This window comes from Capricornis sumatraensis, chromosome 17 (assembly GCF_032405125.1).
Source record: "Capricornis sumatraensis isolate serow.1 chromosome 17, serow.2, whole genome shotgun sequence".
In the NCBI taxonomy this organism is placed as follows: Eukaryota; Metazoa; Chordata; class Mammalia; order Artiodactyla; family Bovidae; genus Capricornis; species Capricornis sumatraensis.
The window spans coordinates 58,259,268-58,271,530 of record NC_091085.1 but is presented as its reverse complement, the minus strand read 5'-3'; the positions used below and the strand labels follow the sequence as shown (position 1 = coordinate 58,271,530).

At 57.3% G+C, this 12,263-nt stretch overlaps 1 protein-coding gene across 3 annotated transcripts in view; it reads right to left on the bottom strand.

Moving 5' to 3' along the window:
* The window catches only part of NCOR2 (nuclear receptor corepressor 2), a 157,658-nt gene that overhangs the window by 16,501 nt on the left and 128,894 nt on the right, over positions 1 to 12,263 (bottom strand). For all 3 annotated transcript variants that reach the window (XM_068989806.1, XM_068989807.1, XM_068989808.1), the window contains 9 exons: positions 11,842 to 11,944; positions 11,532 to 11,636; positions 11,129 to 11,232; positions 7,913 to 8,063; positions 5,210 to 5,350; positions 4,760 to 4,846; positions 3,858 to 4,156; positions 1,695 to 2,049; positions 378 to 599 (listed from right to left, as the gene is read on the bottom strand). In XM_068989806.1, the coding sequence (XP_068845907.1) occupies positions 378 to 599; positions 1,695 to 2,049; positions 3,858 to 4,156; positions 4,760 to 4,846; positions 5,210 to 5,350; positions 7,913 to 8,063; positions 11,129 to 11,232; positions 11,532 to 11,636; positions 11,842 to 11,944 (1,567 nt within the window). The remainder of the gene's footprint in view (positions 1 to 377; positions 600 to 1,694; positions 2,050 to 3,857; positions 4,157 to 4,759; positions 4,847 to 5,209; positions 5,351 to 7,912; positions 8,064 to 11,128; positions 11,233 to 11,531; positions 11,637 to 11,841; positions 11,945 to 12,263) is intronic.

Below are 12,263 nucleotides of genomic sequence, written 5' to 3'. Positions count from 1 at the left end.
TGGATCACAGGGTATCCGAAATGTGGATCACAAAAATACCTAAGGGCTGTGTCCTTTTACACAGATTTTCAGATCATGTCTGTTTGGGGAATGCACACCCTTGAGCCCTCTTTTGATACATTTGCAATTTTCAAGGCGCTGATAAGTCTCACAGGAAAAGAAAACCATTGAAAAAATGTTTAACCCAGCATGACCCTGAGACCCCCCCAAGAGAAATTCTTTCTCACCTCAACTGCTGACATGACTGCAATGTTGGGGCTCTCCCTCTCCCCGCCCTGCATGCCTCAGTTTCCCCTTCTAGTGGAGCTTAGTTGATGCCTGAGGAGCCCTTGGGCTGACACTGATGCTACAGGGTTCCTTGGGTCTGGAACAATCACCTGCATCCAGAGGGATTCCTCGGGGTATGGAGGTGGGGTCGAAGGCCAGCGGGATGTGGCCACGGTACAGGTCCACGCCGCTCACCCCTCGGAGCAGGTGCTCATAGGGCGAGATGGGGTGGGGGTGGTGCTCAGGCACGCTGCTGTGCGGGGACTTGGCAATCTCCCGGGGCGTGGATGTCAGCTTTCGGTCCTGGGATGCCTTGCTGGACGAGAGACTGCCTGTGGGGATGAGCCAAGTGCGGATGGCATTGGACCTCAGACACGGGTGTCCCACCCCCTGCATGGGGGCTGCTGAAGTTAGTGCTTATGGGAAATCGTTTTAGAGTGGGGTCTCTGGGGTCCCAGAAACCAGGCCTCTTCGTCCATCCATTTGCCTCTAGTTCATTTTTCCTTTTATTTACTCATTCACTCATTTGCTTCTGATTTTTATTCTTTTAAAAAGCTCATCCATTCTTCTGTTCCCTTTTCTGCTCATTCATTCAATCAGCCAAAAATAGTTATCATGTGTCTACGATATGCCTAGTACTTTCTAAGAGCTGGGGCTCCCTCACCAAACCAAACAGGAAAACCCTGGCCCCCATGGGGCTGACATTCAATGTAGGAGGCAGATGACCAACTAGTCATCAAAAAAGAATTTCAAAGTAATAAGTGTTCTGAAGAAAAATTTAAACTGTGATAGAATGTGACCAGAATAGTGAAGGGGGAGGGTGACCATAAGTAACCTCCCTGACAATGTGACATTTGAACAGAGTCCTGAAGGGCAAAAAGAAATCAGTTAGGTAAAGATCTGAAGGGGGGAGGGTGCATTTCAGGCATAGGGAAACTGCACGTGCAAAGGTCCTGAGCAAAGAAAGCTGAGTGTGGTCAAGTCACAGAGATAAAGCTGTGAGATGGAAAGGCGGGTGGAGCCGGATCCTGCAAGGCCATGGCGGAAAAACGGTGATTTTATTTTTCCCCCTAAGAGCAGTGAGAAGTCAATAGAAAGATTTAAGCAGAATAGTGGCTTAACTCATGTAAATATTTCAAAAAAGTATTCTGGCTGCCGTTTTGGGAAGCAGATTATAGCAGCACAAGAAAGTAGTCAGGGAAGCCAGGTGGACTGGAGGCGGCAGGGAGATGCAGAGGATTCTGAGGATGGTTTGGAGGCAGAACCCACAGGTTTGGCAGGTGGGCTGGGTGTGGTGGCCCTGAGGATGTTCCTGAGCTAAGGGCTGGACGGCAAGGGGCAAGGCAGTTTTCGGAGACTAGAGCCCAAGGCGGCCCCGCCCCCGCCCCGCCCCCGCCCCACCCCTCCTCGGGCCCTGGCTCACGCACCCTCCTGCAGGCGCGGGGTGGGCTCCCGTGTGGTCACTGGTGATCCGCGGGGTAGGTGGCCGGTGAAGGGCGCCGCGTGGTCCTCGTAGGTCAGGGGGCTCTGTCGCGGCTTTCCCAGCTCAGGCACGATGACCGGGGCCCCCCGGGTGATGGAGCCCCCCGAGCTGCTGACGGCACCCGTCCGGCTCTTCAGGCTCTCCTCGTAGCAGACACGCTCCAGCGCCCGGGTGTCGGCCATCACGTCCAGCGGGTGCACAGCCGGGAACGTCCGGCCCGGACTGCCGATGATGGAGCGCACGTCGTGCTTTTTGGAGCCGGTGGAGGACGTGCTGGTGTCATACTTGAGCGGGGTGCCCTGGGGGGGACGGGGTTGCGGAGGGAAAGGGGGACGTGACCACCAGTGGCACAACCTCTCTGAGCCTGTTTCTCTGCTAGGAAATGGGAGAGACATCTCATGCTCCAGGGGCAGGGGTGAAGGGCTTTGCTAAACCTAAGATGAGCCCACCTGCCCTTGCCCTGCCCACCCCTGGCCCCCAGAGCCACCCTGGGGGCTGCAGAAGGGGGCACAAAGTGCAGAGGTCAGCCCTTCCTGAAGCAAGTGGGGGACCCTCGTTGGCCCTTGGGATTTGCTGGAAAGAAACTTAACAACCCCATGAGGGTAAATGCCTTCTTCCCATCAGTCTGGGACCCTCCTTGACCCACCCAAAGCCAAGCCAGAAAATCCAGCCGTAAAATCCAGTTCCACCACCCTGAGGTTCAAGTCTCAGAGGTCAGGGCTGAGGTTATGTCTGCTCTTGGGCCAGAAAGGGCAGCTGAAGGAACAGGGATCATGATGAGACTGTAATTCGGCTGCCTGGGAGAAGACTCCACCCTGTCTAAGCAGGCCTGGGAAACCCAGGGTACAGTGGGCTCTGTGTCTTTGCAAGTAAGACAACTCTGCTTTTATTCACAAATGTTTTACTTACTTTCTTAAGAAGGGGAAATGCCCTCATTTTAGAAAGAATATTCTAGAATCAGACTGGCCTCCCTTTTGGATCTATGATGGACTCTTGCCAGTGGCCCACAACTGCCTGTAGGCTGAGCGCCAAACCTGACCCCTGGCCTTCGACAGCCTTCCCACCACTCCTGCCTTCTCCCTAGGTGCTTCTGAGCCTTGACTCAACTCTGAGGCCCCCTGGCCACCTCCCTACCACCTCTCAGCCATGCAGTCCCCCATGGATCTCATTCTCCTTCCTGTTCACATCTCTGACCCTGTGAAGAGATAGTGGTCCTTAGGTCCTCAAAAGGACCAGCTCCTCACAGAGTCAGAGTTCGTCTTCCCCTTCCAGGCTGGGGCTTCTGGGGGGCCCAGTGCCACAGGCAGTGGATAGGCGCAGGGGTGGGGTGGGGATGCAACCTGCCGGAGGAGGCCAAGATGCAAAGATGCTACAGATGTAAGGACATCTGGATTTGAGATTCACAATGGCCATTTACTTGCTGTGTGACCCCAGAGAAGTTGTTTAACCTCTCTGAACCTGTTACCTCACCACTAAAATGAGGACACCTCACAACACTGTTGTGAGGGTTACATAAGTCATGATGCCAAGTTCTCAGGCAGCGAGCGCCTGACTCACACTTAGGGTGCAATCAAGCTTTATTACACCTAGCTCTGGGCTCTCAGCAAGCTTCTTGACCTCTCTGGGCCTCAGTTTTTCCATCTGAAGAATGGGGGTAATGGGTATGACTTCAGGCTCAGATGCTTCAGTCGTGTCTGACTCTTTGCGACCCCATGGACTCTAGCCTGCAAGGCTCCTCTGTCCATGGGATTCTCCAGGCAAGAACACTGGAGCGGGTTGCCATGCCCTTCTCCAGGCGATCTTCCCAGTCCAGGGATCAAACCCTTGTTTCCAGTGTCTCCTGCATTGCAGGCGGATTCTTTACCCACTGAGCCACCTGGGAAGCCTGGGTATGACTCTCCTGGGCTGTAAATACAACTGAATGAGGTCATGCGTATAATATAAAGCCCCTGCTATGAACCCTGGAATGGATATAATGACAACTCAGTAGTGAGCAGCTGTGTGACCTTGGGTGTGGCACTCAACAAGTCCAGGCCTCAGTTCCCCCATTTACAGGGGCCAGAGCCATGCCTATCGGTATCCTCTGCCCCGACCTTGGCCCCCGTACCTGCGTGATGGAGCCCTCCTTGAGCGGCCGGGGGGCCAGGGGCAGCTCGGGCGTGCGCCGCAGCTCCTCCCGTGGAATCTCGTGGATGGAGCGGCCAGCCTCCTTCACCGTCGCCACCAGGCCCTCGTGGGCTGGCTTCAGCTTCAGGGGACCCAGGGCCTCCAAGGGCCGGGCCTTGTAGGCCTCAGCCAGGTCCCGAGGGGGCGGAGGTGGCGGTGGCGGCGTGCCCTCGCGCTTCAGGAGCTTGGCCTCCCGGCGCTGGTAGTCTTCCTGGGCCTCCACGTAGGACCGTGGGATCCCTGCCAGGGAGGAGGGGGCGCTGACCCGTGTGTACTTGCCTCCCACCTTGCTCATCCTAACCTGGGGGAGATTCTGAAGCCTGACTACCTGGGTTCAAGTCCTCACTTGCTGTGTGACATGAGTTGACCTCTCTGAGCCTCAACTTCTTCATATATAGAATGGGAGTATTAACTGAAGCACCTCACCAAGTCATTCACATTCAGTGGGATGATACAGATACAAAGCATGTTAAAAAGTACCTGGCTTGCCACTGACCAGCCAGGAGAATGTGGGTGTCTTCCTTTCGGAGGCTGTTCCATAAGATGATGAACAGAGAGCACTTGGGGTGGCACCCAGCACAGAGCACAGGAGATGCTCAGTAAATGAGAGTGAAGGGTGATGGGCAGTAGTTTGCTTTCAAGTTTGGTTTTCATGCCTTGCTCTGGCTTTCAACCTGCACTCGTACCTGTCATGTACACGTGTGTTATACGCCTTCCCTGGGTGCCCACGGCACTCTGGTATGCCTCCCCTCCCCTGCCCATCTCGACTGTAAACCCGAGGGCTTGTTGCAGCTGCCACAAGGGTGCGGTGGCTGGGCACGCCGGGAGCAGAGGGCAGCGTACCTTGCGTGATGGAGCCTCGGATATGGTGCTGCTCTTTGAGGTGGTGGGGGCTGTGTCGCTCGGGCGGGATGGCGCGGCCCATGAGACCTGGAGGGGGCGGGCGACAGCATCGTCCCACGGCTCCCTGACCCGGCCTTGGGCAGTGACTGGCCAGGGTCTACAGCCCCTGCCTCCCTCCAGCGGGTCCCTCCAGCCACCCGGTCCCCGAGCTGATGCTGATGGTGGTGGCGATAGAGGGCCCAGCTGGCAAGTGGCCCGCTTTCTCGGCCCTGTGCCACCTCTGGACGGAGCCTCAGAAACACCCAGCTTTCCTATCTGTAAAGTCGGGATAACTATTCCCGCACTCTGCCCAGGGGGAGCTGATGTAACCCAGCAAGTGGGGAAGCCCCCAGGGCAGGTCCTACGGCCCCTGCTCCACCCCCAGAGTCGGGAGCCGGGCAGGGCACACACCTTCGATGCTGGCTGAGGAGATGGCCCGGCTGACGCGGCCCTCCATCATGTCGTAGGTGCGCTTGGGGGCAGCTGTCTCGTGGGGAGGGCCTGAGCTGCTCCTGCCGTCCTCCTTGGAGCACTGGGATACGGACATGCCACCTGGAAACCAGACCACGCTCACGATGCAGGGCAGCCCTGGGAGGCTGTGTGCACCGAGCCCAGGGCCAGCAACCTGGAGGGCCGGAGGGCGACAGCAGCTCAAACGGACCCCCGTCACGAGGGCCCGTCGGCCACGCGGCTGAAGCCAGGCCCAGCTGGGCCTTCCTGGCAGGAACCCCCAGCCGGCAGTCCAGCCCAGGGCCTGCTCTGCTGGTTGGTGGGTCTGTACCTTTGACTGTCCACAGGCATGTGAGTGTGCACAGACGAACACTCGTGGGAGCGGACGTGTGACGTGAACGTGCAGAACCACGTGCATGTGAGCAAAGATGCACCAGCTGAGTGTGAACATGCAGGGTTGGCACAACCATCCCTGTGTGTCAATGTGGTCTGTGTGTGCGCAACGTGTGACACTGTGTGTGTGTGTCCACTGTGAACGACGTGAGGCCACATGCAAAAAACCATGTGCATCTGTGTCCACGTGGGGAGAGTGTGTGTCTGGTTGGACGTGGGAGGGACAAGGAGGGTCCACAGCATGGGTGGCCTCATCCAGCCAGGCTGAGCCCAGAGGGTGGGCACATCAGGCTGGGCACATGGGTGCTCGACTGGCCATGGGTCTGAGCAGCCAGGAGGGGGCCCCCGAGGAGGCCACGGTTCGGTCTTGCCCATTGGGCTGGGGGATCCTGAGTTGGCCTCTCCTTCCAGGGGTGGCGGAGTCTGTGGGTATCAGAAGCACGTCCTGCACGCCCCAGGCCGGCCCCTTAGAATAAAGGGTACCCTGGCTCTCACGGATTTCCATCACGACCCCGAGGGATCCTCAGAGCAGGAGCTCCTCCACGGGGTTACAAACTAGTGGCTGGCGGATAGACGGTATCACCGCTCCTAATTTTTCTCAAAATTGATTGCTGATGTTTAAACACCAGGAGATATCAGATAAAAATGGAGAGATCAGAAGTCTGGCTGGCGAGCTTGCACTTGTTACAGGGTGACAATCAGCTGCCGGAGAACAGAGGCAGGGCCCCTGTAGAGATGGCCGTCACTCCCAGGGTTGCCATAGTCTCCCCGCCATCTAAAATGAAAAGCCTTGACAGACACCCATTCTGTGGATGCTAAACCTAAGGCCTGCAGGGGCTCAAGAACTGATCTGGAGGCCTGAGCCGAGATGCCACCCAGGGCTCCCTGCTCACAACACCCTGACTGCCTCTCTGTCCGCCCTTCTCAGGGCCCCTGGCCATCCCCCAGGGCACTCAGCCAGGTACTGAGGCTGGCACAGAACGCAACTGACAGCCAGTCCCCAAGGCTGTCTCCACCACTTGGTAGCAGAGAAAGGCAAGTGCCTAAGCCCCATGGTACCACCTCCGCTTCCCAGGACCTGGGGGGCCATGGGGGCTGGGCGCTGGGCCGGTGGAGGCGGATAGTGAAGAAAAAGCACCCGCCCATTGGAGGAGAAGCAATTTGCGGCCCTACGGCTGCCAGCGGCTGAGAGGGGCGCCCATTAGCGGCTTTTATCTCTGCACCCCTGGGTGCCCAAGGCTGCCAGGAAATTGACATCTCAGCCCTTGATTCCCTTAATTCCTTCCAGGCAGGGCTCCCGGGTGGGGAAGCGGAACCCAGGGAGGGCGAGTGGAGTGAGGAGCACTGAAGTGGGGGGCTTAGGGCGTTAAGGGGGCGGCGTGTCACTAGTTACGCCCCTGCCTGCCACCCTCGTGCCGTCAATCAGAGCGCACAGCCTTTGCCAGAGCCAGAGCCCTAGGGGTGTGAGCTTGGGGCTTCTGCTCCCTGGGCCTGTTCCCCCACTCGCAAGGCTGGCCATAAGTCTGCTTCCTAAACTGTAAAGAACTAAGGAGAGGTGGGAGGCAGCTAAGGCCGATCTTCACCTGCTCTGACTTACATACATACCTGACTTACATACCTACAGGGACGGGGAGGTCACCACCTCTCTGATTGTGCTTCCTGGTGTCACCCCAGCCCTGCCTCGTGAGGAACCCCCCTCAATGGACCAAAGACTTCCCCTACCCCCGTCCCAGGGATCCTGTTCTCTGAGGGGCCAGTGGACACCATTGTACCTCAGCTCCCACACCTGGAAAATGGGAACACACTCCTTCTCCTCGGCTCTTAACCACACACAGCTGACAGGAGGGCAACACACTCCCCCAGACTTGTTTTCTGAAGACATCTGGCTGCCCTTTAACCCCAACCATATTTTCTGGAAACTTCTCTCTTGACCAGCTCCAGAAACACCAAAGTCTGGGGTTTGGTGAATAAGCCACAGTGGATACAGACAGGTTTAATGACAAGATTAACAAGGTGACTTTCCATTTGTACCTGGGGAGGGGGGGCTGTCCTGAGAGCCTTCTGAGGGGGCTTCATCTGCTGGACCCCCAGCCCCTGGCACATGGGTGGCCCCCAGTAAACATCAAGTGACCAGATGAACAACCACCTGCAGGTCCCCATTGGTCCTCTTCCTCAGGAGTCCTTGCTGGACATCAAAGAGCCCCGAACGGGACGGCCTGCCCAGCCCCTGCCCGCCCACCAGCTTCTCATAGCCATGGCGGCATCACTCACCCTCGTAGGATAGTACATGGCCCTTCTTGCCCTCGTAGATGACGTGGCCCTTGGGCAGCCCATCCTCCCGGCTGCGGTCCAGGCGGCTCGGGCTGTCCTCACCGATGATCCTGGTGATGGTTCCCTTGTACAGGACATCGGCCGGCGTGCCCTGGGGGTGTGGAGGCGGGTGATCACCTGCAGGCTCTGGCCAGGGACCGCACCCACCCCCAACTCGCCAGACATGACCAGGATGTGTGCACGTGTGCCTTCCAAATCCACACAGGCACACATGTGTATATCACTGCATACGTGTTCATACATATGCGGCTTCAAAAGGGAAGGCAGAGGGAATTCCCTGGCGGTCCAGCGGTTAGGACTCCATGCTTTCACTGCCGGCACCGAGGTTCAATTCCTGGTTGAGGAACTAAGATACCGCAAGCTGCCGTGTGGCCAAGAGAAAAAAGAAAAAATGGGGGAGGCAGAGCCCTCCAGGACACAACCACACGGAACAAACATCAGCGATATTATTAATAATAAGCTCTGAACCCTGTACAGGTATCGACTCATTTAATCCTGGAAACAGCCCTCAGTCAGCTACTACTGAGCCTATTTCAGATGAGGAAACCGAGGCACCAAGACACCAGGTAGCTTCGCCCAGGCTCACCTGGCTAAACGAGGGCATAGCCAGGCTGGGGAGCCAGGCAGTCTGGTCCCGGGCCTGTGCTTCTACTTGTACTACGTGACTTGTACTTTCTCAGAGCCTGGATGCTGGGATGTCAGTCCACGTGCCTGTGACCGCGTGTCGCTCCCCAAACGAGAATGGGGACTCACATCAGGGCGGGACACCAGAAATCTGAGCTCTGACATAGGGTTTCTCAATCTTGGCACTGTGACCTGTGGGGCCAGATGCTTCTCTGTGGTGGGGGCCACCCTGGACACTGTAGGACGCTTAGCAGCGCCCCTACCCCGGCGCCCTGGGCTCTACCCACTCGATGCCATGTGATCCCCTCAACCTGCCCCTCCAGATGTGATGATCAAAGACGTCCCCAGACACTGCCCAGTGTCCCCTGGAGGTAAAATTGACCCCATCAGGAACTACGGCCTTAGAGGGAGTGTGCTTCCTATTGAGGGGTGTATTCAGGCAGACAGAAGATGGCCCCATGGGGTAGCATCCTGCCTTGGGTGACTTCCAAGAACATGAGTGTGAGGGTCAGAATATCAATCTGGAGCCAGACTGCTGGATGGCAAACAGCAGCTTTACCAGCGAGTTGCTGTGTGACCTTTGTCAAGTCACTTTGCCTCTCTGAGCCTCAGTCTGTACATCTGCAAAACAGACGCAATCTCTGTCTACGACTCTTGAAGGCACTTGGCACAGACAAGCTGTCCCCAGATCAAGACGTCTCTCTTCTCTTTCTATGAATCCAAGAGCCGATTCAGAGATGTGAGTCTGACCGTGTGCCAAGCCCGGGACTGGTGCCCTTCGAGTCTCCCCATGGGAGCATCTCTGCCAAGAAACATCCTTCTGTGGGGTAAGGGCAACAACTGGCACCCCCTGGGCTTTTATCCCAAATCCTGGTCTTCAAGGAGGAGAAAAACAAAATGCCCTAACAGGTCTCCGGACAGGTCTCCCCAGACGTCTCAAAGCAGACACCCTAGACAGGATCCCCTGGTCACACTTTAGAAGACTTGTGCACAAACAGTGTAGAATAAATGGGCTTCAGTTTGGGTGACGGTCCAGTGGTGGGCAGTCACCTCTCTCCTCAAAAGGGCACAGGGCAGAGGAGCCAACTGCATGTCATCAGGAAAGGCCTCCCCAGGGGCAGCTGACATAAGCACACCCATTGTAAGTCTACGTGTGTACGAGTTTGTGTGTGTGTTTGTGTATGTGTGAGTCTGTGTGTTTGTGTTGCCTGCACAGATTTCATCACTACCTGGTCAAGAGGCTGTGGGAAAGTCTGACCCGCACACATCTGGCAGCTGCCACCCTCTGCCAACAACCATCACAGGGGTGTGAATGACCGACATGGCTCGGGTCACGGCCACCTGGAAAGCAGAGGCCAACGGATGCCCAGGCACTTCAGATGGTGACCTTTAATCCCAAACCACTCTATGAGAATGACTCAGCAGGACTTCCCTGGCTATCTGGTGGTTAAGACTCTGCACTTCACACGCAAGGTGTGCGGGTTCAATCCCTGGTTGGGAAGTTAAGATCCCACATGCCAAAAAAAAGTGATTTAAGAATCCCTACTCTGTATGAGTACTGATAACTGAAGCTCCAATAGTTTGGCCACCTGATGCAAAAAGCTGACTCATTGAAAAAGACCCTGATGCTGGGAAAGATTCAAGGCAAAAGGAGAAGAGGGTGACAGGATGAGATGGCTAAATGGCATCACTGATTCAATGAATATGAACTTGGGCAAACTCTGGGAGATAGTGAGGGACAGGGAGGCCTGGTGTGCACGCTGCAGTCCATGGGGTTGCAAAAAGTCAGACAAAATTGAACGACTCAACTCAATATGAGAATGACTCAGCGAGAGACAATTTTACCAAAAGGGTTTCGAAACTGAGTCGGGGGCGTCGGTCCCTGCCTGGGTGAGAGTGCGGCCTGCCTTTGGCCCTAGGTACCTGGCAGCTGCCTTCATAAGTTGGTGATTTCAAAACCGACAGGTCTTAGAGAAACTTGAAGCATGAGGGGCCCCCTCCGTGGTGGGATCTGAGGCCTCTGGGGTGCAAAGACACCTCACTGTCAGAGCCTGCAGCCTGAAGTTTCATCATTCAGACACGTATGGGAGGGAGTGCTCTTCCCCGGGCCCAGAATGCTGTTCCCTGAGGTTCCTAAAGGGGTCACAGCTCTGAGAGGTCTCCCCCAGCTCCCCTGTCTATGTGGCCTCGGCAGCATTGGATGCTCTTAATCGCAGTGTTTGACTCAAAGTCTGAAATCACTGCTCAGTTTTCACCAGTCTGCCTCCCTCCACTACCCTGCCAGCTCCTCGGGGGGCCTCGAGGTTTTTGTTCAGCACATTAAATGCCTGGCTCCCAGGAGAGAAGATGAATGCTCACAGAACAAGCGGGTATCCCCAGGAAGCCACCCCATCCACTGGGGCGGGGGCCGCACAAGGATGCCGGCGGGGAGTGGGTGGGCTGCCCACTGCTTTGTCCCCAATCGGGGCCACGTCCAGAATGCTGCCTGCGAGTCCCACCCTGGTCCCGCATGCTGTGGCCCCGGACACTTACGTGGGTGATAGAGCCGCGGTACGTGATGGGGCTCTCGGAGGGGACCCGCGTGCTGGGGGTCCCCTTGGTGATGCTTCCGCCTGGAACCGAGCCCAGAGACGTCCCTGGAAGACATGAGACACAGGGCTTAAGAGCCGGACCCAGGGCCACCCCACTGTGCTCCTGATGACCTGCAAGTTCCACCCCCTCCACTCGTGGTGTCTCAATGCAGAGTCCCCCCGCCCCTAAATGGAGAGACAGACACTTGGGAAGAGAGGCTGTCAAACCCTCTGGGAGCTGACACTTCTCAGACAGGGTTTGGATAAGGGGTCTTATTCCTGCCTCGACCCTCCCTGGGATGGAGGAGCAGCCACAGGGATGAGGGCAAGACACCGTGCCTCATGCCCAGCTCCCACGCCCTCACCTCTCAGGACGGATGTCTCCTGGGCCGTAGGCACCCCCAGGCTCTCAGGGGGTCCTGCCTGGCCCCGTGGGGACAGCTGCTCCTGCTTCACTCCGCTGAACGGTGCTGGGGATGGGCGAGAGCGGTGAGCAGAGCCACAGGGCAGGGATTTGGAGGCATGGCCCCCCTCCCCGCCCTACCCAGGGGCTGGGGGTCCTTCCCCCCATGCTCAGGCCAGAGTCCCAAAGGCCAAATTGCCCTCCCTCACCCCTTGACACAAAGGGTGGGAGATGAGCCTCGGCCGTCTAGGTTGGGGGTTCTGGATCCTTACCCAGCTTCTTGGGGTCCATGGCGAGGGGCAGCCCCATGGCGATGGGGCCCACGGGGGCCTTGGCGTGCTCTGAGTATGGGACGTGGAGCTGCACCGACATTCCCTGTGGGGGCAGAGGTGATGGGTCCCAGAGGCTTCAGCCAGGGCTTCCTGACACCCGCTTTCATGACAGCGCAAGAGGAGGGGAACCTCGGGACCACACACGGGTCAGAGAGGCCTGGGGCTCAAGTCCCGGCCCCACTGCTCCTCTGAGTGACTGTGGACAAGTCACTGCCTCTCCTGAGCCTCAGGGCCCTCACCTGTGTGGTGGCCATCATGACCTGGTTTAAAGGAAATGGTGCCCACGAGCATCTGGGCAAAGTGGAAGCCTTGCCCCTGCCCTGCAACACATGGCGGCAGGTCAGGGAGATGAAGGGGCAGGC